This window comes from Chanodichthys erythropterus, chromosome 6 (genome assembly GCF_024489055.1).
Source record: "Chanodichthys erythropterus isolate Z2021 chromosome 6, ASM2448905v1, whole genome shotgun sequence".
NCBI lineage: Eukaryota > Metazoa > Chordata > Actinopteri > Cypriniformes > Xenocyprididae > Chanodichthys > Chanodichthys erythropterus.
In genome coordinates this window covers 29,172,161-29,197,940 of record NC_090226.1, presented here as the reverse complement: position 1 = coordinate 29,197,940, position 25,780 = coordinate 29,172,161, and the positions used below count along the sequence as shown (strand labels likewise).

General features: G+C 37.4%; 2 protein-coding genes across 5 annotated transcripts; both read right to left on the bottom strand.

Moving 5' to 3' along the window:
- Positions 1 to 1,310: 1,310 nt before the first annotated feature.
- On the bottom strand, positions 1,311 to 6,288 carry gamt (guanidinoacetate N-methyltransferase). The gene is made up of 6 exons (XM_067387463.1): positions 6,055 to 6,288; positions 4,174 to 4,319; positions 4,026 to 4,089; positions 2,418 to 2,485; positions 2,215 to 2,325; positions 1,311 to 2,105 (listed from the first exon to the last, which is right to left on the bottom strand). The coding sequence occupies exons 1-6, from the start codon at positions 6,227 to 6,229 to the stop codon at positions 1,965 to 1,967; spliced, it is 705 nt and encodes a 234-aa protein (XP_067243564.1). The 5' UTR covers positions 6,230 to 6,288; the 3' UTR covers positions 1,311 to 1,964.
- A 15,016-nt stretch (positions 6,289 to 21,304) lies between these two features.
- LOC137021209 (protein FAM13A-like) lies at positions 21,305 to 24,977 on the bottom strand. Of its 4 annotated transcripts, none has more exons than XM_067387459.1 (7): positions 24,680 to 24,977; positions 23,561 to 23,678; positions 23,258 to 23,464; positions 22,989 to 23,166; positions 22,416 to 22,480; positions 22,149 to 22,235; positions 21,305 to 21,917 (listed from the first exon to the last, which is right to left on the bottom strand). In XM_067387459.1, exons 1-6 carry the CDS (start codon positions 24,707 to 24,709, stop codon positions 22,198 to 22,200), a joined length of 636 nt encoding a protein of 211 aa, XP_067243560.1. In that variant the 5' UTR covers positions 24,710 to 24,977; the 3' UTR covers positions 21,305 to 21,917; positions 22,149 to 22,197. The 4 variants fall into 4 exon arrangements, with proteins under 4 accessions (XP_067243560.1, XP_067243561.1, XP_067243562.1 ...); XM_067387460.1 differs by having other exon boundaries at positions 22,416 to 22,477; XM_067387461.1 differs by lacking the exon at positions 24,680 to 24,977 and adding an exon at positions 23,946 to 24,057.
- Positions 24,978 to 25,780: the final 803 nt, after the last annotated feature.

The following is a 25,780-nucleotide window of genomic DNA, read 5'->3' as shown; positions in this document are numbered from 1 at the left end:
GCCGTTAGCAGTTTGACACGCGATCTGAATCGTGATTCAATACACTGATTCATTTATGCTCAGATGCTTCATGAAGCAGTGTTTTGAAATCGGCCATCACTAAATAAATCATTATTTTATTTTTTTTGGCACACCAAAAATATTCTCATCGCTTTATAATATTAATATTGAACCACTGTACTCACATGAACTGATTTAAATGTTTTTAGTACCTTATGGATCTTGAGAGAGGAAGTGTCATTGCTCCCTATGGAGGCCTCACAGAGCCATCGGATTTCAACAAAAATATCTTAATTTGTGTTCCGAAGATTAACGAAGGTCTTACGGGTGGGTAACGTATGAGGGTAAGTAATAAATGACAGAATTTTCATTTTTGGGTGAACTAACACTTTAACTAAATGTAGATAACTGATGTTAACAAATGGATTTATTTAATGGATTTACTATATAAAGTGTTACCATCATTATTGTATAAATGTAATTTAGAATTACAAAATCTCAAAAGTAAAATGTTAATATCAAATATAAGAAAATGGTAATATAAATGCATGAAATCTAAATATTAAAAAAAAACTTAGTATTTTATAATATATATATATATATATATATATATATATATATATATATATATATATATATATATATATATATATATATATATATATATATTTTATATTTTATATTTTGAATTAGGCTTTTTATATTTTCAGTTTTCATTTTAATTTGTTTACATTTTACAAATTTGAAGTGCTTTTGTCATTTTCATTAGTTTTTGTTTGTTTTTTTAATTAGTAATTTAATACTTAAAGGGTTTGGACAATATAGTATCGGAGGTTTTGTGCTTATATATGTGCGCCAATCTTCACTGATTTTTATATTCCGTCAGCAAAAGCGCATCTGTACATAAAATATTGCAATCCACACAACATAATGGGAGACATATCAGAGTTCAACAGAGGACAAACTGTTGGTGCGCATCTCGCTGGCTCATCTGTGACCAGGACAGCAAGTATTTGTGTTGAATTGAGATCTATTATAAGGGTAATGTCGGCATTTTATGTCTGAAGCTGTCTGAAAGGGATGTGCAGGTACTAACCTGAATTATATCTAAAAAACAAAAACCACAGCTGCCCAACTCCGTGCAGAATAAACTGTGCACATCGATTCTCCTGTTTCCAAAGAAAAATTACTCCACGGGGTTAATAAAGGCCTTCTGAACTGAATCCATGCGTTTGTGTAAGACAAGTATAGTTTTTTTAAAACTTTATGAAGTAAAATAATGAGCTTCCGGCACGACAGCCGTAAGCATTCGACGTACATCCAAAAAGCGCTAACTTCCACGACATAATACACAATGACATGACGTGCAATGTGTAGTTTGCTTACCATTCACAATCATTATAAACCTTGGAGGACTAAGGATATTTTTAAATACAGTAAATCTCTGATTATGTTCAAAAGAAGATAGTCATATACACTTACAATGGCTTGAGGGTGAGTAAATCATGGAATAATTTTCATTTTTGGGTGAACTATCCCTTTAACCCCTAAATTCCTGTTGTTATCCTTAGAATTTCCATGACGTTCTTGGGCAAAACACAAACTCCTGGATACTTCAGGGGTACAATACCTGAAACAAAGTTTACTGTAATTCCCCAATGATAAAAAAAAAAAGTGTCTGCAAAATCCAAATTGAACAGCTGACTTAGACAAAAAAAAAACAAGTACAAGAGGACTGCAGCTGAAGGCTGTAGCATATGAAGCACAACAGCTAACAATATGTAAATTACGTAGATTTTTTTTCCAAGAAGTACTATCAAAAAATGGCACAACTATGTACGGTCATTTATAAAAACCTTTTTCTAGTAATTTTGAGATTTTAATGCAGTTCACCCTTGTAGATAAATTAAATAACTTTCAGAGACAATTGACAATAGAATGATTTATATGCACGTTGTGTTTTCTTATTCTTTAACAACAGTTGGTGTGATCATCTTATTAAAGGAATAGTATTTGCATTCACTGGGAGGACTGATGTCCATCAATGTGGTGCTGATCTTCTCCTTTTTGAATCCGGCCTCCAGCAGGTGGGGAACTTGTGTCTCCTAAAAAAAAAAATGTTTTTTAAAAAGTGCATTATAAGACCAGAGCACAATGGGATGGATAAAAGTACTGAGAAAAAAAAAAGATTGTGTCATGAGTTTATTTACTCACTTGGAACATTTTGTCGATGTCATTATATTTATTTTTCAGCAGCTCGCCCCAGGAAGTGAGATTACAGTATGTGAGCACACCGCCGGGCTTCAGCAGTCTGTTAGCATGACCCTAAGAACACGGTTCATTGCCATTAGGGAGCAGTTCAACAAAATGGAGTGTGATTGCTGATAGTTTAAATGAATTATTAACCGTCCACAAACCTTGATGAAGTTGAACTGATGTGTGTGCCAGGTCTCCTCTGACAAAGGATATGTGTCATAAAGAATACCTGTGATTGGAAGGCAAATATATGCAGATTTGTCACAACATTCTTAATTGCAACTTAATTTAATACTCAAATAGCCTACTTTTTTTTTTTCATCTTAATATGTATTTATTTAAGGGTTAGTTTAATATATTACATATACTGTATTATTAGATGAAATGTACACTACCGTTCAAAGGTTTGGGGTTGGTAAGATTTTTTTAATGTTTCTGAAAGAAATCTCTTGTAAGACTTTATTTCTTTATTGATTAAAATACAGTAAAAAAAAAAAAGTAATATTGTAAAATATTAATATTTGATATTAAATGTAATTTATTTTTGTGATTTTAAAGCTGAATTTTCAGCATCATTACTCTTATCATCATTATCTTCTTACTTACATTACTTTCCTTCAGAAATCATTCTAATATGCTGATTTAGTGCTCAAGAAACATTTCTTATTATTATTATCAATGCTGTAAACAGTTGTGGGGCTAAATATTTTTGTGAAAACTGTGATCAGGATACTTTGATGAATAGAAAGTTAAAGGGTTAGTTCAGCCAAAAATGAAAATAATGTCATTTATGACTCACCCTCATGTCGTTCTACGCCCGTAAGACCTTCGATCAACACAAATTAAGATATTTTTGATGAAATCCGATGGCTCAGTGAGGCCTCCATTGAGAGCAAAGCCATTCAAACTCTCAAGATCCATAAAGGTACTAAAATCATATTTGAAACAGTTCATGTGAGTTCAGTGGTTCTATCTTAAGTGACGAGAATACTTTTTGTGTGCCAAAAAAACAAAATAACGACTTTTCAACAAAATCTATATGGGCCGATTTCAAAACACTATTTCTGAGCTTTATGAATCTTTTATTTCGAATCAGTGATTCCAATCTCCTATCAAACGGCTAAACTGCTGAAATCATGTGATTTTGGCGCTCTGATTCGATTCATAATGAAGCAGTGTTTTGAAATCGGCCCATATAGATTTTGTTGAAAAGTCTTTATTTTGTTTTTTTGACACACAAAAAGTATTCTCGTCGCTTTATTATATTTAGAACCACTGTACTCACATGAACAGTTTAAAATATGTTTTTAGTACCTTTATGGACCTTGAGAGTTTGAATGGCTTTCTCTCAATGGAGGCCTCACCGAGCCATCGGATTTCATCAAAAATATCTTAATTTGCGTTCCGAAGATGAACGACGGTCTTACGGGTGTGGAACGACATGAGGGTGAGTAATTAATGACATTATTTTTATTTTTGGGTGAATTAACCTTTTAAAAAGAACAGCATTTATTTGAAATGGAAAACTTTTGTAACATATATGTCTTTACTGCCACATTTGATCAATTTAATGCATCCTTGATGATTAAAAGTATTATTTTCTCTTAAAAGAAAAAAATCTTAGTGTACCCAAACTTTTGAATGGTAGTGTATATTTACTTATTTTTAATGTACAGTCATGGGAAGGTAAAAAACACTTTTCACTAACTATCAATTTTAACAATCTTAAGATATTTTGCTTACATTATAGTATATTAAAATCATTTTACCATTAAAGTGATTGTCAGGTAGGGTTGGCACAACATCTTCCCACAGGCCATTCAGAGGAACAATCTGTGCAGGTAAAGCCAGTCAAGTCATTAACTGGTTCATAATAGTCCAACACAATACAAATATCATGGATGTTTTTCGCTTTACTTTATGTGGCTGACTCTTGGCCCATTCCTGTAGCCTCTGGAATACACCATCATTACACTCAATGATCCAATGCTCCTCAATGGGGAAGGACTCCACTTTAGTGGCTGCTATGGCCATTCCAAAGCCGATCTCAAGCACCCTTCCACCTACAATCCCAAACAAGAGGAGACACGTTGTTAATGCTTACAATTCCAATTTCATAATTTATTGCTCCTCACTACAGCTGCCTTTTAAAGTGATAAAGTGATAGTTCACCCAAAAATGAAAATTCTGTCATCATTTACTAACACTCATGTTGTTCTAAACCTGTATGAATTTCTTTCTTCTGTTGAACACAAAAGAAGATGTTTTGAAGAATGTCAGTAACCAAAAAGGTAATAGGCCCCACTGACTTTTTTTTTTCCATACTATAGATCCCTGTCAACTGTTTGGTTAAAATACACACACACACACACATACACACACACACACACATACACACACACACACATATATATATATATATATATGGCATAGTAAGATTTACACACAAATCTTACCATGCCAGATATGAATGACAGCGTGGTGGTCATGGGAAAGGTCCTGCCCCTGGGGTTGCAGGAGGTGATATTTCAAAGAGTAAAAATAGGCATGTGAGGAGCAAAGTAGACCCACCCTTCTCAAATGAATGGCATTTCTAGAAATTTAGTTAGTAAACCATTGATGTGACACGTTCTCTATAAATATGAACATACATTAAAGACATGAAACGTAGCAGCCTGGACTAACTTTATGCATGTAAGTGAATATATTCAGGCAAAAAGCACTGCAACTCAATGCAGCCACACAAAAGCCACGCGCAATTGAAGCGCGCCCCCTCGTGGCGTGTTAAGTGAGAAATAACTGAATCAATTTCAGTGAACTGTCAAATTTTTACTAGTAGTTCACCTCTATAGTTTTCGTGGGGAAGTCCTGCACCTGTCGTCGTGACACAAGCACGTGTTTGTCACATTTACAGATAACGCATTCTTATCTCACGAATACAACGTGAACTTGGTTCGCCTACTAGGAATTGTTGGTAATGAATATTAATTAGGTAACGTTAACGCCACTGGGCGCTCCAAGAAGGTAAAGAAGCAACGTCAGCATTTCCAAATGAATATTCATAAGCTACGTCTTCACCATAGTAGGGAGGGGGAAGTCTCTGGCAAGACTCATTTTTGGAATCGGTTCTTTCGAACAGATCGTTTCAAATTTATTTAGCGGTGCTTTAAGTCATCACGGCGTGGTGTACGTTCTCTATTTATTTCTAATAAAGCCAAGTGTAGACACATACGGGTGTTTATTACGGTTTTACGATTAAGTTTGTTAACATTTCTGCTATTGAAGTTGCATTTTGCTCAAATAGTTAATTGTTGGTACACGTGAAAGATTGACAATGACATCAAGTGGACATGTACTGAATTTGATAGGTGTGTGTAGTATAATTACATCCTTTTTTTGTGGTATGTAGCATGTTTTTCTTGAACACACATCCTCTATGTTGTTTGTTCTGAACTGTTTCACAGTAGGTTAGTTAGTGTGGACTTTGGGCCAGTTCTCTGTTCAATCAGTTGGTGAGGTGTTGACTCGCGAATTGCTCAGACTGATTCACGAACGAATCGAATAAAAAGATTCGTTCAAGAATCGGATCCCTTCGCCATAGTAGAATTCTCTGTTTTTGAGTAATTGAGAACAAAAAGTTTTCATTTTTCGACAGATAATAGCTACTGGCGTCTGCATGATGTTAATTTATATTATTGAAATTAAGTCACTTTTAAGTGAAAACAAAAATGGAACTGACCTCATTTATCTCACTGTTGTTGTTTCAGATGAATCAAAAATTAAATAGTCTGAAATTACCTTTAGATGCAGCAACTGTTGCAAGAGAGTGCATGTATGGAGTTTCCCAGCGCTCCATAACAGGTTTTCCCATGATCTCCAGGTGTGTGTCTGCTGCATTGTAGTCAGCACTCGCGTCGTGCCACACTTGTTTGCAGTTTTCGCCCTTTGAGAAGATCGGCTGTGCGGTGGTCATGGTGGATTGTTGAGTGTATGAACGCGCAGTGGCTGAAGAGATCGTCTCTGCCCTGACTTGAGTGTTATATATTTAAAGAACTGCTGATTGTGCAAGAATCAGTGCAGTCAAAGAGTGTGTTGATAAGGAGTCCAGTGAGAAGGGGGTGGTCTCTCACATGCATTGCTAGACAGCTTCTGATTCATGATGGTTAACCCAACAGCTGTAGCCTTCACTATTCTTCACTATTTAAATGCCATGGTTATGCATTTCCATGTGGCAGAATCATGGTACAGTGAGGGTTTGAGATGATAATACAATGCACTTTGATATGGGCCTGTGTACGGACCGATATGCTGTGCAAAAGTCTGAGACCGCATTGAAAATGTGGGACTCAACACCTGATTTAAAAGTGGAAATAAAATTATTAAGAAATATTTAATTTTATGATCTATTACAATCAAATACGAAAATGTGTGACATGCAAACTCCTTTGTACCAAATGTAAGATATGCTTCTTCCACTGAAGATCTCTGTAATATTCTCAGATCATGTTGGATCATCAAGTTTTGCAGCTCATATCAGTGCTGCACTGTCATGAAAGCAAAATAGGGACAGAAGTAATTGTCAAATTAATTGTAAGTTTATTTATTTAAATGGCATTTTTCCCCATAGTGCTCTTAGACTTGGACCCCATTGTATACCATGGTACTGAATAATTACCTTATGCATGTATATTATGTCCAAAAACATGGTATTTCTGTTACACACACTGTAATACTTAGTGCAGTTTCGGCATATTAACCCTCTTGACGTAAGACTGATAGTTAATGTTGTGCAATTGTTCAGAACAAGTGGACTTTCTGAACTATTTACATGCTGGACAGCCACAGCTTTGTAGTTTTCGTCAATATTTCTGTCAATAATTTAAGGCTACTTGCATACCAAACATTCCTGCTGTTACAAATGGTTAAAAAAATTCATAGTGATATTGATCTATTTTCTGCTGCAGCATCTTAATGGATCACTTTGCATGTAAAAATTAATATTCTGTGAGCAGAAAACAAGAACATTTGATCCTATCTAAATGAATGAATATTTATCAATATTTAGAGCTAATTCTTTGTACTGTCTAGGTTCTGTGATTGTATGATATTCAGTCAAAAGTCACAACCGATTAATATAGTAGATTTAATCAACAGAAGTATGTGGCTGTTTAAATCCTCTGCTTTTCATACTAGCACCTCCTTCTCTTGTCGTGTAAACACAGATATCTGCAGTGTATACGTGAACCTGTTGAACCAAGTTAACTGATAATACAATCCAAACAGCATGTCACAATTAAGCACACTCAGAACTTCTGAGTGTGAAATTTCTTAAAGGGATCATTCACTCATTAAAAAAAAAAAAAGGACGATTCGATATGTTGTAATAAGTGAGTGTATGCTCTCCTTTTTATTTCTTTGGAATAAAAACTGAAACATTTTAAGAATGTACTGATGGCCACTCTTTTCCATGCAATTACAGTAAATGGTGACTGTTGTAAAAGCTATATAAAAATATCAGAAAAGTGCTTCATACAACTTGCACTCCATTTCAATCCTTTTGAAGCCAGGTGGATTCGTGTGGGAAACAAACATACTGAATAATTCTTCCCTCCAGTGAGCTGTTCACTTTGACTGGATCAATGAGTCAAGTACTAAATCAGCCTGATTTACGAACAAATCATTCAGACTTGTTTTGTGACCAGCTGATTTATTGAAAAGATATGATAAAAGTAATGATTCATTCCTGAATTGGTTATCACTGCTTGGCTGCATTTAGGTACACTTTTTATGCCCTTCCCTTACTAACTTAAATCCGTCACATTCACTCGGATGTACATCATTGCTTATGTCATAAGAGTGCTCACTTCTGGCGGAACCAATGCAATGTGTTTAAATGGAATACATTAAGCCCTTGATCACTTGTGGGAAAATTAGGCAAGGCAAGTTTATATAGCACATTTCATACACAATGGTAATTCAAAGTGCTTTACATAGAAAAGGAATTAAAGTAGTAAAATAACAACAAAAGCCCACTCTAAAAAATGCTAGGTTAAAAACAACCCAAGTTGGGTTGAAAATGGACAAACCCAGCAATTTGGTTGTTTTAACCCAACCTGCTGGGTAGTTTTATTCAATTCAACTTTGTTTAAAGAAAAAAAAAAACTTTATTGCTTGCTTAAAATGAACCAAACGTATGTTAGAAATTAATACTTATTAAAATGTTTAATAAATGAACATTAATTAATAAGTTTAATGAATGATAAGGAAACAAACATTTATTAAGATGCTTATTAATAAATGTTCACCTTTTGATTATTATTGTTGCCTCTAATAATCATGTATCTGCTCTTTAATTTCCTAACCTATTTTGCGTTCATTTTAAGCCAGCCATTTAGTAATTTTTAAACAATAGTTGGGTTAAATAAAACTGCCCAGCACATTGGGCAAACATTTAACCCAACTGCTGGGTTTGTCCATTTTCAACCTAATTTGGATTGTTTTTAACCCAGTATTTTTTTAGAGTGCAGAGAATATATATATTTTTTTTAGAGTGCAGAGAATTATAGCTGCAAGCAGCGATGAAAGGGCCTTTGCACCCAGGGCCACCACCACCTGGTGGCCTTAGGAAAACAATAAATATTGGGCGAAATGCATGTAAGCAACTAAATACAGAATTATGGCAAAGTCATTTCGACGTGCTAAAGTTCCTGCTGCCCAACAGGTGGTGCTTTGACTATAACTGAATAATGCCATGTAGATGTCTTCAGGCCAGGACTATTATCAAATATGTGAAGTTTGGAACAGATTGGACATTGTATGCCTCAGTTACAACAACTTCCTGTTTCATGCCGTTAATCGCATACTTTAGCACTTAGCCAAGTGTTGCATGATTTAACGTGTTTCTAGCATGTTTGGTACTTCATGGCATATACAAATGTGTTTCTGGGAGTGAATTACAGCATTAAGCATGCCATTTCCTGTTGCCCACAGGTGGCGCTGTGACTAACTGAATATTGCCATGTAGATGTCTTCAGGCCAGGACTCTGATAAAACATGCGAAGTTTGGGGCAGATCGGAGATTGTATGCCCGAGTTACAACAACATCTTGTTTCATGGCAAAACATCGAATTTTGTCAGGCCGACACAGACATGCCCTTCAGTGAAAACTCTAGATCTTCGCAATTTAACATTGCAAAGGCCTTAAGATTAGACTGACCAAATATGATGTTAATCTGATTAAAGCTGTTGGAGGAGTTCATTAAAGTATAATGTCTGTAAATGGCAAGAACTGCAAAAATTTAGCAAAGAAAATTGGTTGGGTTTTCAGATTTTGTGCCCAAGGGCTTTTTTGTAGCTTTTTTGCTCGGGCCCTAATAAAAGGGTTACATAGATAAGATAAGGTGCAATCAGTCAGACTTACAGTCAGGCTCTAACTGCCCATATCTCTAAGTTCTGGTGCCCTTCTGAATTTGAGAGTCAGAGAGCTTCGGTTCATGAGACAAACTAGTAGCAAGCCTCTGATGGCTTCCAGTGTCCCTCCAACCCCCCAGTGGACTGGAGTCCTCTGACCCCTTGATGGGGTGGAGTTATCACCGACCATCTGCTTCTGATGGCTTTCAGTAAGACACCAGCCCGCACCAAAGGAAACAAAACAGCTTGGCTTCTGTGTGATGAAACTGCAACGTATTTTCCAGAATGTCCATATACTGTCCAATCCAATCATGGCTACAGTTTTATTTTCGGGGTCAGTCCTGGTGCATCCCTGACCAACAAACCCTATTTCTATTTCGTCTAATTCGACTAAAAGCTAAAGTTCTGTTCCTGACTGCCTCATTCACTAAGCTCAGGGATCCCCTATCTGGAATGTAAGAGGCTGAGAGTCAGTTTCACGATTTTACACCGGTGTCTAGTGTCTATTCACTCTCAGAGGTGATAAACCTTAAGCATGACATGCACTTCACCCCTATTTTAAAAATAGAACACTGTCATAGTACATCGGACAAAACCACCATTCGTTGGGTTTTTATGTTTTAAACTTTACAGGCATTGGTAAACTTATGCGCTCCTCACCTCTAACCCAAGAGAATGTGCACTTACACTATATTTCCAAAATTTTTGGGACACCTGCCTTTATATGCACATGAACTTTAATGACATCCCATTCTTAATTCGTAGGGTTTGATATGGAGTTGGCCCACCCTTTGCAGCTATTACAGCTTCAACTCTTCTGGGAAGGCTTTCCACAAAGTTTAGGAGTGTGTTTATGGGAATTTTTGACCATTCTTCTAGAAGTGTATTTGTGAGGTCAGGTCAGTGATGTTGGACGAGAAGGTCTGGCTCACAGTCTCCGCTCTAATTCATCCCAAAGGTGTTCTGTAGGGTTGAGGTCAGGACTCTGCGCAGGCCAGTCAAGTTCCTTTACACCAAACTCGCTCATCCATGTCTTTATGGACCTTGCTTTGTGCACTGGTGTGCAGTCATGTTGGAACTGGAAGGGGCCATCCCCAAACTGCTCCCACAAAGTTGGGAGCATGAAATTGTCCAAAATGTCTTGGTATGCTGAAGCATTAAGAGTTCCTTTCACTGGAACTTAGAGGCCAAGCCCAACCCCTGAAAAACAACCCCACACCATAACCCCCCCTTCACCAAACTTTACACTTGGCAGTCAGGCAAGTACCGTTCTCCTGGCAACCACCAAACCCAGACTCGTCCATCATATTGCCAGACAGAGAAGCGTGATTTGTCACTCCAGAGAACACATTTTCACTGCTCTACAGTACAGTGGCAGCGTGCTTTACACCACTGCATCCAATGCTTTGAATTGCACTTGGTGATGTAAGGGTTGGATGCAGCTGCTCAGCCATGGAAACCCATTCAATGAAGCTCTCAAATCTGAAGGCCACACGAAGTTTGGAGGGCTGTAGCTATTGACTCTGCAGAAAGTTGGCGACTTCTGGGCACTGTGAGCCTCAGCATGCGCTGACCCCGCTCTGTGATTTTACGTGGCCTACCACTTCATGAGTCGCTGTTGTTCCCAATTGCTTCCACTTTGTTATGATATCACTAACAGTTGACTGTGGAATATTTAGTAGTGAGGAAATTTCACAAATGGACTTATTGCACAGGTGTTCAGGTTAGTTCATCTTCAGAACACCAATGAAGTTCTTTTTGATGAAATCTGAGAGCTTTCTGTCCCTCCATTAACAGCTATGCAACTACCAATTTGATGCTTCAAAAAGTTCATAAAGGGATTGTAAAACTAATCCATATGAATCAAGCAGTTTAGTTAAAATTTTATGAAGAGACACAATTGTTTTATATGAGGAACAGATTGAATTTAAGCTTTTATTCACACATAAACATTCATCAACTCACACATCAGTTGTGGTAAAGCTCAAGAATCTTTGCTTGATGTGCGAAAACCAATGAGGTTCATTGCAGCACGTACGCAGCATGTTTGAGCTTCCACAAGAGGTGTGTTCTCGCACATGAAGCATGTTTGTGTGAAGAATATAATCAATGATAATATGGGAATAAATGTGACCCTGAACCACAAAACTAGTCATAAGTCACACAGGTATATTTGTAGGAATATCCAACAATACATTGTATGAGTCAAAATTACCATTTTTCTTTTTTTTTTATGCCAAAAAATCATTATGATATTACAAACCCAATTCCAAAAAAGTTGGGACACTGTACAAATTGTGAGTAAAAACAGAATGCAATGATGTGGAAGATTCAAATTTCAATATTTTATTCAGAATATAACATAGATGACATATCAAATGTTTAAACTGAGAAAATGTATCATTTTAAGGGAAAAATAAGTTGATTTTAAATTTCATGGCATCAACACATCTCAAAAAAGGTGGGACAAGGCCATGTTTACTACTGTGTGGCATCCCCTCTTCTTTTTATAACAGTCTGCAAACGTCTGGGGACTGAGGAGACAAGTTGTTCAATGTGACGAGCAGGGTGGGCGAGAGCCATGAGGGAACGGCGCGAGGCTGGTGACGCGAGTGATAATGAGCATCTCCTGCGAGGCGTGCCGGCCTCGAGTCTCTCACGGAGGAGCTCCGGAGGCATAAAAGGAGGAGCGACGTCAGTGAAGGACGAGAGAGGACCAGGCCTGGATATTATTTTATGTTTTATTATGTTTGTGTGGCCGGCAGACGTCCGCGAGGGCCTGCCGGCATTACTTTTGTTTTGTTCTTTGTTTATTTTGGTATTAAAGTTTTGTTGAATGTTCGCCGGTTCCCGCCTCCTTCTTCCCACAAGACCGCGAGAGGCTGCCCGAGGCGGTGGTACTGGAGCCTAGTGACCGGTGGGACGGAGAGCTCGAGGCCGTGCCCCTGGGACAGTGTTACACTCAAGTTTAGGAATAGGAATGTTGTCCCATTCTTGTCTAATACAAGCTTCTAGTTGCTCAACTGTCTTAGGTCTTCTTTGTTGCATCTTCCTCTTTATGATGCGGCAAATGTTGATGCAACCCCATACCATCAGAGATGCAGGCTTCTGAACTGAGCGCTGATAACAACTTGGGTTGTCCTTGTCCTCTTTAGTCCAGATGACATGGCGTCCCAGTTTTCCAAAAAGAACTTCAAATTTAGATTTTTCTGACCACAGAACAGTTTTCCACTTTGCCACAGTCCATTTTAAATGAGCCTTGGCCCAGAGAAAACACCTGCGCTTCTGGATCATGTTTAGATATGGCTTCTTTTTTGACCTATAGAGTTTTAGCCGGCAACGGCGAATGGCACGGTGGATTGTGTTCACCGTCAATGTTTTCTGGAAGTATTCCTGAGCCCATGTTGTGATTTCCATTACAGTAGCATTCCTGTATGTGATGCAGTGGCGTCTAAGGGCCCGAAGATCACAGGCATCCAGTATGGTTTTCCGGCCTTGACCCTCACACACAGAGATTGTTCAAGATTCTCTGAATCTTTGGATGATATTATGCACTGTAGATGATGATAACTTTAAACTCTTTGCAATTTTTCTCTGAGAAACTCCTTTCTGATATTGTTCCACTATTTTTCGCCGCAGCATTGGGGGAATTGGTGATCCTCTGCCCATCTTGGCTTCTGAGAGACACTGCCACTCTGAGAGGCTCTTTTTATACCCAATCATGTTGCCAATTGACCTAATAAGTTGCAAATTGGTCCTCCAGCTGTTCCTTATATGTACATTTAACTTTTCCAGGCCTTTTATTGCTACCTGTCCCAACTTTTTTGGAATGTGTAGCTCTCATGAAATCCAAAATGAGCCAATATTTGGCATGACATTTCAAAATGCCTCACTTTCAACATTTGATATGTTATCTATATTCTATTGTGAATAAAATATAGGTTTATGAGATTTGTAAATTATTGCATTCTTTTTAAATTCACAGTTTGTACGATGTCCCAACTTTTTTGGAATCGGGTTTGTAAGTAAAGATCATGTTCCATGAAGATATTTTGTAAATTTCATACCATAAATATATCAAACATTTTGTGAGTGGATATGCATTGCTAAGGACTTCATTTGGACAACTTTAAAGGACATTTTCTCAATATTTTGATTTTTTTGCACCCTCAGATTCCAGATTTTCAAATAGTTATATCTCGGCCAAATATTGTCCTATCCTAACAAACCATACATCCACGGAAAGATTATTTATGTATAAATGTTGCTGTTTTTTAGGGCCCGAGCACTGATGGTGTGAGGACCCTATTGGAATTGCTCAGCCAATTATTCTTCTTCTCCAAAATGAATCGCATTTTTGAGGGCCTAAACATTCTCAAAAACTCATGAAACTTTGCACACACATCAGAAGTGGTGAAAATTTACATCTGATATGGGTTTCAGAATTAGGTGTGGCAAAATGGCTCGACAGCGCCACCTACAAAATTTCAATTAAGCGCCCTTCGTGCTATGTTTCACGTACAGTTATGAAATTCGGTAGACAGATGTAACAGCCCAATACCTACAAAAAAGCCCCTGGGTGCAAAGTTTGTAAACCCAACAGGAAGTGAGATATTTTGAATTCTCCACAAAATTTTGGCAGTTTTTGCCATTTCCATATGTTGTACTTTAACAAACTCCTCCTAGAGCTTTTATCAGATCAACATCATATTTGGTCAGTCTAATCTAAAGGCCTTTGAGACGTTAAATTGCGAAGATCTAGAGTTTTCGCTGAAGGACGCGTCCATGGCGGCCTGGCAAAGTTTGATGTTTCGCCATAAAAAAGGAAGTTGTTGTAACTCGGGCATACAAGGTCTGGTCTGCCCCAAACTTCACATGTTTTATTAGAGTCCTAACCTGAAGACATCTATATGACAATATTCAGTTACAGTCATAGCGCCACCTGGGGGCAACAGGAAATGACATGTTTTACACTGTGATTAACTCCTCATAGAAATTAACCAGATCAACATCATATATGGCCAGTGTAATCTTAAGACCTTTGAGATGTTAAATCGCAAAGATCTTGAGTTTTCGTTGAAGGGCGTGTCTGTGGTGACCGACAAAGTCTGATGTTTCGCCATGTAAGGTGAATCACTTTTTTGAGGGCCGAAACATACTCGAAAACTCATGAAACTTTGCAGATGCGTCAGAAGTGGTGAAAATTTACATCTGATGTGAGTTTCAGAATTAAGTGTAGCAAAATGGCTCAATAGCGCCACCTAAAAAAATTCAACGAAGTGCCCCTGACACTGCATTTCACGTACAGGTATGAAGTTTGGTACACACATCTAACAGCCCAATACCTACAAAAAAGTCTCTTGGAGTGAAATCTGAAAAGCAACTAGAAGTGAGATATTTTTAATTATCTTTGCAAAATTTGTGCAGTTTTTGCCATTTCCAGACGTTGTACTTTAATGAACTCCTCCTAGAGCTTTAATCAGATCAACATCTTATTTGGCCAGTCTAATCTAAAGGCCTTTGTGACGTTAAATTGCGAAGATCTAGAGTTTTCGCTGAAAGGCGTGTCTGTGGCAGCCTGGCAAAGTTCGAAGTTTCGCCATGAAACAGGAAGTTGTTGTAACTCGGGCATACAAGGTCTGATCTGCCCCAAATTTTACATGTTTTATTAGAGTCCTGACCTGAAGACATCTATATGACAATATTCAGTTACAGTCATAGCACCACCTGGGGGCAACAGGAAATGACATGTTTTACACTGTGATTAACTCCTCATAGAGATTAAACCAGAAGCACATCATATATGGCCAGTCTAATCTAAAGGCCTTTGAGACGTTAAATTGTGAAGATCTAGAGTTTTCGTTGAAGGGCGTGTCCGTGGTGGCCTGGCAAATTCTGATGTTTCGCCATGAAAGAGGAAACTGTTGTAACTCAAGCATACAATATCCGATCTGCTCCAAACCTCACATGTGTGATAAGAGTCCTGGCCTAAAGACATCTATATGACAATATTCAGTTAGCCATAGCGCAACCTGCTGGCAACAGGAAATGGCATGCTTTACACTGTAATTCACTACCAGATTCACGTTTCATTATGCCACGAAGTACCAAACATGCTAGAAACATGTTCAATTATGCAACACTTGGCTGAGTGCTAATGTATGCAAATAACGCCACGAAAGAAAAAGGAAGTTGTTGTAACTCAGGCATACAATGTCCGATCTGTTTCAAACTTCACATGTTCGACGATAGTCCTTGCCTGAAGACATCAACATGGCAATATTCAGTGACGGTCAAAGCGCCACCTGTTGGCCACAGGAAGTGTGGCATTTCGAAATGACTTTGGCATAATTCTCCTGTATTCACTGGCTTACATGCATGTTGCCCACTGTTCACTGTTTTCCTAAGGCCAATGGGTGGCGGTGAGCCCGGGTGCGAGGGCCCTTTCATCGCTGCTTGCAGCTTTAATGTTTTGTTTTGTTTTTTTAAACTACCCTTATGACTGGTTTTGTGGTCCAGGGTCTCTTCAGAAAATTTGAACTAAACTGCTTGATTCATATGGATTAGTTTTACGATCCCTTTATGAACTTTTTGAAGCATCAAAGTGGTAGTCACATATGTGTCTGGAGGGACAGAAAGTTCTCAGATTTCATCAAAAAGATCTTCATTTGTGTTCCAAAGATGAACGAAAGTCTTACAGGTTTAGAAGGACACGAGGGTGAGTAAATGATGACACAATTTTCATTTTTGGATGAGCTAACCCTTTAAGAGCGATCTGCTGCGTTGTCACAATCATGTTGCATTGTGGTGTGGTCTATGAATCTGTCTGAAGTGCACATATTGGCTGTGTTCCACTCCACTTTTAGACATGCACTCACAAACTTCCCAGAGCACTTCCCCTCAGGGTAAGTGCGTTCCACTTTGTGAAGTGGATGAGGGGAGTTTATATGGACAGACCCTCGTCCCCTTGATTTTGACAGAGGGAGCGAGTCTACTCTGATGTACACTTCAAGCAGCTCTATATCCCAGAATTCAACTTGTGATGTCACAACAGATCGCAAAGAGTATGATATATTGATTATTTTGAGAATTAATCTCATAATAGTGTATAATATTAATTATGTTGAGATTTAATCGCATAATATTTGTAGCTACTTATATTCGAATTGCATTCCAAATGGGATCGCCCTCCAAAGGGCACTTCGGAGTGAAAACAATCATGGCTGCCATATTGAAGGGTCTTTCCAAACCGAATTCCTCAACTGGCCACTTCAAATGGCCCTTCGGAATGAAGGATTCCAAAGGGTACAACTGATGGACACTTCGGGGCAGGCCCCCATGATCCTTTGCACAGGGAAGTTGTTTGACGTTGTTAGATTTTGCTGTATTTGGCCGTGCAGTCATTTGGGTGGCTCGCCAATGTATTTGATTTCTCTAATACATAAAATAAGTAAGCTTGACCAGAGTTCTTGTGGGGATGAATTTATTGAAGGTAGTAGTGTAGCACAGTTCTTCAGCATCGATGTCAGCGTCTCAGACTTCAAAATATCTTAACCCAAAGTTCTGTATGTGGAACTTTATACATGAAGCCAAAAGGGCTACAACAATAGAACACTGTTAGGACCTCCCACAGGAGATCGATCTACCCTGCGATCCACTCTGAGCAATGCCGTTTTGTTTGTCATTCACACCCATCAGTTGCTCTGGGCCATATGTCTGTAGGGCCACTTGGTTCACACCTTACAAACAGAGACAGTTGATTGAGGCGTGGTCCCGATGTAATGACAATACACAATCTTGTTGATTGCATCTGAGGCGCAGTCCCAATGTAAATACATCTAACTAAAGATAATGACAATACACATAATCTTTCAACGTCACAGAATAGCTACAGGAGGCTCAGAGTTCGATTTTACCTAGAAATGTATGTAAAGTATTTTTCTATACTATAATATTTATACGAGTTAGATTTGCTACATTATTATGGTCAAATATAATACTTTACAGCTACCTTTATCAGTATAATTCAAATGTTTCAAATACATAGAAACAATATACATTATATTTAACATAAAGACCGGCAGTAGCTTATAATGTTACTACAGTAAATGAATGCATACAAAGAGTAAACCAGGGGAAAAAAGATGAAGGCGCCTCCTTGATTGTCTCATTAAGATGACGCAAGTGCGTTCCAAAAAAAGTTTTTTGACCCCTACACTTCATCCCTTCAAGGCTCTCACCCCGGAGGGTAAACCATTTGAAGAAATTAGGGTATAGGGATGAGCCCTTCCAAATGGAATGCAGGGACAGTCAAAGTTTATTCTATTGATAGGCTATTTCATTTGTGTAATTTTATTTTTCTCCAACAGCTCATATACCTATAGGATTTTATATATTTTCTCCAACAACTTATAAACATATAGAATGGTGCATAAAACAAATTCATATGTACATCACCTGACATGAACTAATGGGACCTTATTGTAAAGTCTAAACCAAATAAATGTTAAACAAAAACTCCCACTGACACAGATGTACCAGAGCCCTGTACCGCAAGTTAAAGAAACTCATTACAGGATTGGTTTGATCATTGATAATTATTAAAAACATCAAGAATTTAAATACACGGCACAAGAGATCATGATGAACAATATGATCATTATAAAAAAAATGGAGTAAGAGATACAGGGTGAGTGACTTCGTTATTCTCAGCTGATTGGTGATCTGTGATTGAAAACATAACTTACCCTGCCTGGGGTAAGTTAGTCATACAGTGTTTGTTACTAATCCAGTGAACACAAACTTGCGGTACTATACCTTACCTGGCTAAACTTGCTTTGTGGTACAGGTCTCATCATCCTTACATAATCCTAAAATTGTCTAGATTGTTGGTTGATAAAATGACAACCTTCCTCATGAATGATAAAGTGACTGAAGCACAAAGTAAACAGACCCTAAACATGAAGGGAGTTATTTATATAAAGATAAGGAAAATTTACAATAGGCATAAATTGTGAAAAAACTGTTACAGTACATTTTTTTCATAATAGCATTTCCATATTAGATTTTATTGAAAACAACACCAATACAAGTGTTTAAACTTTTTTTTTAATAATTAAAAAAAAATCTGATTTTCAGAAATTTTGTATATCAGGTGATTTGTAATACCCGTGTTGATTTTGGTGTAAATAAATGTAAATGTAAAAAGCTTTACTTTGGAGTGCAGAATTGGGGCTTTTTCTAAATTTGACATTTTGCCTAAAATGTTAATAATAATAATTTGTTGATACAGCTTGCCTAAACTATGGAAGCCCGTTACCACCAAAAAAAAAAAAAAAAAAAACCGCCAAAAAAAAAAAAAAATTAATTGCGACTTTTATCTCAGAATTCTGACTTTTTAACTCGCAATTGTGTGTTTATATCTCACAATTGCTAGTTATAAAGTCAGAATTCTGAGATATAAAGTAACAATTGCGTGATAAAAAGTCTGAATTCTGAGATATAAAGTCGCAATTGCATGATAAAAAGTGAGAATTCTGAGATATAAAGTCACAATTGCGAGTTATAAAGTCAGAATTCAGAGACATGAAGTCAAATTGCGAGTTATAAAGTCAGAATTCTGAGATATAAAGTCGCAATTGCGTGATAAAAAGTCAGAATTCTGAGATATAAAGTCAGAATTCTGAGATATAAAGGCACAATTGCGAGTTACAAAGTCAGAATTCTGAGATATAAGGTCACAATTGTGTGATAAAAAGTCAGAATTCTGAGATATAAAGTCGCAATTGCGTGATAAAAAGTCAGAATTCTGAGATATAAAGTCACAATTGCGAGTTATAAAGTCAGAATTCTGAGATATAAAGTCACAATTGTGTGATAAAAAGTCAGAATTCTGAGATATAAAGTCGCAATTGCGTGATAAAAAGTCAGAATTCTGAGATATAAAGTCACAATTGCGAGTTATAAAGTCAGAATTCTGAGATATAAAGTCACAATTGTGTGATAAAAAGTCAGAATTCTGAGATATAAAGTCGCAATTGCGTGATAAAAAGTCAGAATTCTGAGATATAAAGTCACAATTGCGAGTTATAAAGTCAGAATTCTGAGATATAAGGTCACAATTGTGTGATAAAAAGTCAGAATTCTGAGATATAAAGTCGCAATTGCGTGATAAAAAGTCAGAATTCTGAGATATAAAGTCAGAATTCTGAGATATAAAGGCACAATTGCGAGTTACAAAGTCAGAATTCTGAGATATAAAGTCAGAATTCTGAGATATAAAGGCACAATTGCGAGTTACAAAGTCAGAATTCTGAGATATAAGGTCACAATTGTGTGATAAAAAGTCAGAATTCTGAGATATAAAGTCGCAATTGCGTGATAAAAAGTCAGAATTCTGAGATATAAAGTCACAATTGCGAGTTATAAAGTCAGAATTCTGAGATATAAGGTCACAATTGTGTGATAAAAAGTCAGAATTCTGAGATATAAAGTCACAATTGCGTGATAAAAAGTCAGAATTCTGAGATATAAAGTCACAATTGCGAGTTATAAAGTCAGAATTCTGAGATATAAGGTCACAATTGTGTGATAAAAAGTCAGAATTCTGAGATATAAAGTCGCAATTGCGTGATAAAAAGTCAGAATTCTGAGATATAAAGTCGCAATTGTGTGATATAAAGTCAGAATTCTGAGATATAAAGTCAGAATTCTGAGATATAAAGTCGCAATTGCGTGATATAAAGTCAGAATTCTGAGATATAAAGTCGCAATTGCGTGATAAAAAGTCAGAATTCTGAGACAAAGTCGCAATTGCATGATAAAGTCAGAATTCTGAGATATAAAGTCGCAATTGCGTGATATAAAGTCAGAATTCTGAGATATAAAGTCGCAATTGCGTGATAAAAAGTCAGAATTCTGAGACAAAGTCGCAATTGCATGATAAAGTCAGAATTCTGAGATATAAAGTCAGAATTCTGAGATATAAAGTCAGAATTCTGAGATATAAAGTCACAATTGCGTGATAAAAAGTCAGAATTCTGAGATATAAAGTCACAATTGTGTGATAAAGTCAGAATTCTGAGATATAAAGTCGCAATTGCGTGATAAAAAGTCAGAATTCTGAGATATAAAGTCACAATTGCGAGTTATAAAGTCAGAATTCTGAGATATAAAGTCGCAATTGCGTGATATAAAGTCAGAATTCTGAGATATAAGGTCACAATTGTGTGATAAAAAGTCAGAATTCTGAGATATAAAGTCGCAATTGCGTGATAAAAAGTCAGAATTCTGAGATATAAAGTCGCAATTGCGTGATATAAAGTCAGAATTCTGAGATATAAAGTCAGAATTCTGAGATATAAAGTCGCAATTGCATGATAAAGTCAGAATTCTGAGATATAAAGTCAGAATTCTGAGATATAAAGTCAGAATTCTGAGATATAAAGTCGCAATTGCGTGATAAAAAGTCAGAACTCTGAGATAAAAAGTTGCAATTAATCTTTTTTTTTTTTTGTGGCGGAAACGGGCTTCCATACTAAACAACTACAAACAAGACGTAAAGAAAAAAGAGAGACAATACTAATTGACTGAAAATGACAAGCTTTAATTGAACCAACTTCAGAGTCAACATCAGCATCTGTCTTGTCTGTATCTCCAAAATCACACCTGCTGTTGTCCATCACCATTGTTGTGTATTGCATTTCAAGCATTGTACATTGTCGTTACGATACCCCATGATGCTCTGTTTTATGGCACATGCGCAGTATGCCCTGAATGTCATCTGTATACCAGTGAACAGATCAGTACAAGGCTCATGTCAGCGTCGTTGTTTAATGAAGTACACGATGTAACAACCATCTTCAGTGTCTTCCTCACCAAGTGTCTTGTGGTGAGGGTCACTGGCTCCAGTGCTGTGCTGTGACCCTCTCTGGCCCCAATGTCTTCCGGTGACCCACACCAGCCCTAGTGTCTTATGGTGAAGATCAACAGCCCCAGTGTCTCGAGATGAGGCTCAGCAGCCCCAGTGTCTTACAGGGCGGCCCCATTGTCTTCTGGAGACCCTCACAGGCCCCAGTGTCTTGCGACGCCGGTCCCAATGTCTTGCAGTGACCCTCACTGGCCTCATTGTCTTCCAGTGACCCTTAATGATCGCAGTGTCTTGCAGTCAGGATCATCGACCCAATTATTTTCTACTAACCTACGTCTAGGTCTCCATTCATCCAGAGACCTCTCCATTCTCTATTTTGTTACTATGTGGTGAAGGAATGAAAAAGAAAGAAAACAGATCACGATTATTTACATTCATTACCTGTTTAACTAAATCGAACTAATATATATATATATATATATCTTAATTTAATTGCATCTAATCTTATTTACAATAAACCCTAATTTCGGACACATGCACAGGACAACAACCAGTTGAGTCTCTTTCTCATTCTGACAATTTTTTTTTTTTTTATAAAGATTTTTCTGAGTACCTGCCAAAGCATGAGCAAAACTTTCTTCCAAAACTTCTTAATCTTTTTCTCAATCGCCCAAGTTGTCCAATTTTAGGTAGCTCCGATCTGGAAAATACATACACAGAACAAGCATTAAGATGGACTGACAAGCACGCTATACAATAAATGATTTATAATAAACCCATAATAACCAGCATCCAGTATGTGTGCATGCATTTGATCAACAACTGTTTGCCAACAACACAGATCTGCATGCATGTGTGAGTTTGTGTTCAGCATATGTACCTGATTTCTGCGAGTGGCAGCTGTTGGACACACTCTGCATCAGTCCAGTGACAGTCCCCTGCCTCCTTAAACACAAACATTTCTAAGCATTTTCAATCTCTCTCATACATATACAAAACTAAAGAATTATATTATATTATTATATTATCGTTTTCACTCTTACACACTAGCAGTGACTAATAGTAATAGTTTAACAATGTTCTGATCAAATTCATAAACCCAGTCACACACAGATGCCACCATCATTTTAAACAAACTTATAACTCGGTATAAGCTCACTGCTGTGTTGCTGGTGGACACATGAGGGTACATGTTTGGCAGCAAATGTTTCAGGTTGTTCAGCAGGTGCTCTGTCAAAGCATTACACAGCCCCTGTTCCTCAACCATGGTGGGGCTGAGAGGTACGCTGTTCACACAAATAACAAACGTGTCACATATACACCAGACACCCGTCTTCTTTTTATGATCGACAGCTCCATCAGACTGGTCTCAAAAAATCCTGAAAACGTATGTGTGTAATTCTAGAAACCTCAGTCCTTGAGTTAAGTTGTAATGTGCTTTTAATACACTTACTGAAAGATGGTGGGTCCAAAAACTATTGACAAGTTCTTGGATGTCATAAGATTTAGATGACTCTCGGCAGCCACACGGGACAGGAAGAACAACAGGTAGCAGAGGACGTTAAAATGTTCCTCAGGAAGACTGTTCAGGATTGTCCTCAACGCCTGATTCATTTCTTCCTCTTTTGAATCTGCAAGATAAAGTGAAGAATTTGATAAATCAGTTTTGTTGTGCAGAAAGTACCCAAAATGTTCACTCATCACCACACCAGCTTCACTTACCCCTGAACACATTCAGCAGTTGTGTCCTGTGTGGCTCTGGAATAAGTCCACCAGGTAATTCCCTGAGGAAAAGTTTCAGTAATGAGGCAAAAGTAGGAATATCCTCACTGTCAAACTCTGGGACACCTCCTTGATCAAAACTTTTCCTCAATTCCTGGCAGCGTTTCACTTTCCCGCCAACCCTGAACAGGCCACTCTCTGTGAGACCTAAACACAAACACACATTTTACAAATACACACAATCTCAGCATACAAGTGACAAACACCAAGAAACACTGTCAAATACAGACACACAGCACTCACCATGCTTCTCCACAAACTCCACTATGTGCATGAGCGCTAGAGGAAGACCCTGCCTCATCTGTCCACTCCTCCTCAGGCCGATCAGGGGCACACCAAACACAGCTCTCTGTGTTTCCAGCTGCACAAGACAAAAGTTCAGGAAAAACAAACAAATCAGAAAGGTTTACTGGGAAATAATGCACTGTAAAGAGTGCACAAGAAAATAAGTTTACATGAAGCTGTCTAACAAGTGTGCATTTTACACTGTCATAAAAAAAGGTACGGTGCTTTTGTACCCTTAGCTACAAAAGTGAAAAGGTACATCTTTGTACCTTATTTACCCCTAAATGGTGCATATTAGTACCGTAAAGGTACATATCAGTACTGTAAAAGTATACATTAGTACCTTTTTACCTTTGTACCTTTTTCTCCATGTACATTAACACAACTTTACAGGATATCGTTTGTTAATTTCAATACTTGATAACGAAAACAAGACGCGCCGCGTTTTTAAGACGCCATGTCAAAGCATTACAACTTTTACACGCAGCGCCAGTGGACCAATCAGAAGAACTCGGAGGCGGGGCAAGCGTTGAGAGCTTTTGTTTACAGTAGCAAGTTGGCATGGCAACTGATTTATTTTTTTTTATTATTTTTTTTTTTATTATTTAACTTCCAGAAAAACATACAATGACATTAACATAAAAAACAAACAAACAAACAAAATTGGGGATTGCATTAAATTCCATAGCAACTGATTTATTTGACGGTGGCAACATGATGGAAGAGGCCATAGCCAGTGCGATTATTCTCTTATTTTACATGTCAAAAATTAGGTCCCTTTCGGCTCGTTCACACAGAGTGTGTCTTTGCGTCTAAAAACCCTTCCTGTAATCACTAATCACATAAAGATGCCCTGGTCTTATGTGTACATAGCAAGTCGCCATGGCAACTGATTTATTAGATGGTAACATGGCGGAGGAGATCATATCCAGTCCGATTATTCTTTTTTTTTCCATGTCAAAAATTAAGTCCCTTTTACACAGAACGCGTCTTTGCGTCTAAAAAAAACCTTCCTGTAATCACTGTAATGACTCAAAGACGCCCTTACTCTGCTGTGTTGTGTATATTGATACTTACACACACTGATAAAACTCCGAACACTCCCATTTCAATGAAAGGATCGTTTTTTTTCAGTCGCCAAACTGTTAACCAATCCGAGAAGAGTCCGAAGCCGAGAGTCGAAACCAGAAAAGGGTCAAAAACGGGAATCCAAAGAAGTCAAAAATCGAGTGTCAAAAACAGAAGGGAGTCAAAAACCGAGAATCAAAATGTGTCACGAATCCAAAGCCGATAGTCAAAGTCCGAAAGAGAGTCAAAAACCGAAAATCAATAATCAAAGATATTCAATAACTGTAGAAACTCGCCAACCGCACCAAAAACACCAACCGCATCAATCGCCAAATCACCCAACAGAGAATCTAGTTCAGTTTGGTCATATACCTGATGCATCACTCGCGTCATAATAGCGCTTCACTGAGAATAGAGTCTTCTGAAGTCTGGCTGTGTGAGATTCCCATCAGCTTTCCTGTAGCTCAGTGGTTAGAGCATGGCACTAGCAATGCCAAGGTCATGGGTTCGATCCCAGGGATTGCACATACTCGGATACAAAATGTATAGTATAATGCAATGTAAGTCGCTTTGGATAAAAGCGTCTGCCAAATGCATAAATGTAAATGTAAATGTAAACAAACCATATGTGCATACATTAACAATTAAGAGACAAAGATATACAAATAAGCAACCTTAAAGCATATTTTACAATATTTAAACACAAAATAGGGGTTTTTAATAGTGAAATAGAGCTACAAAAACTAACCATCATTTAACTTAAAAAAATGTGCAAAAATATCAAAACTTCAGAAAAGGATTTTCTTATAAGGCAAATTCATTCACAAACAAAGGCTAAAATAATATATAGCCTACATACATTAACTTAAAACATATTACAAGACTGAACAGCAAACCACTAAAAATAAATAAATATTAACACTTTACAGTAAGGATCCATTTTAGTAACTTCAATTAACAAAAACAATAAAAGATGACTTCTAAAACATTTATTAATATTAAAGTTGTCTGTTAATGCACCTGCTAAAATGAACTAACAATAAACAGTTGCACTTAATAAATACTGTAACAGCTCATTGTTAGTTATTGCATGTACAAAAGGGGTTTAAA

Bases quoted from the DNA above. Each gene is read 5' to 3' on its own strand.
- gamt (XM_067387463.1), bottom strand. From the start codon at position 6,229: ATGACCACCGCACAGCCGATCTTCTCAAAGGGCGAAAACTGCAAACAA. The intron at 4,090-4,173 runs GTAAAGCGAAAA...TTACCTGCACAG, and splicing joins CCAAGAGTCAGCCACATAAA to ATTGTTCCTCTGAATGGCCT. The intron at 2,486-4,025 runs GTAAAATGATTT...TTCCAATCACAG, and splicing joins ACCTGACAATCACTTTAATG to GTATTCTTTATGACACATAT.
- LOC137021209 (XM_067387459.1), bottom strand. From the start codon at position 24,709: ATGGGAGTGTTCGGAGTTTTATCAGTGTGT. The intron at 23,679-24,679 runs GTAAGTATCAAT...TGTCTTGTGCAG, and splicing joins TCGGAGTTTTATCAGTGTGT to CTGGAAACACAGAGAGCTGT. The intron at 23,167-23,257 runs GTAAGTGAAGCT...TTTATCTTGCAG, and splicing joins ACTGCTGAATGTGTTCAGGG to ATTCAAAAGAGGAAGAAATG.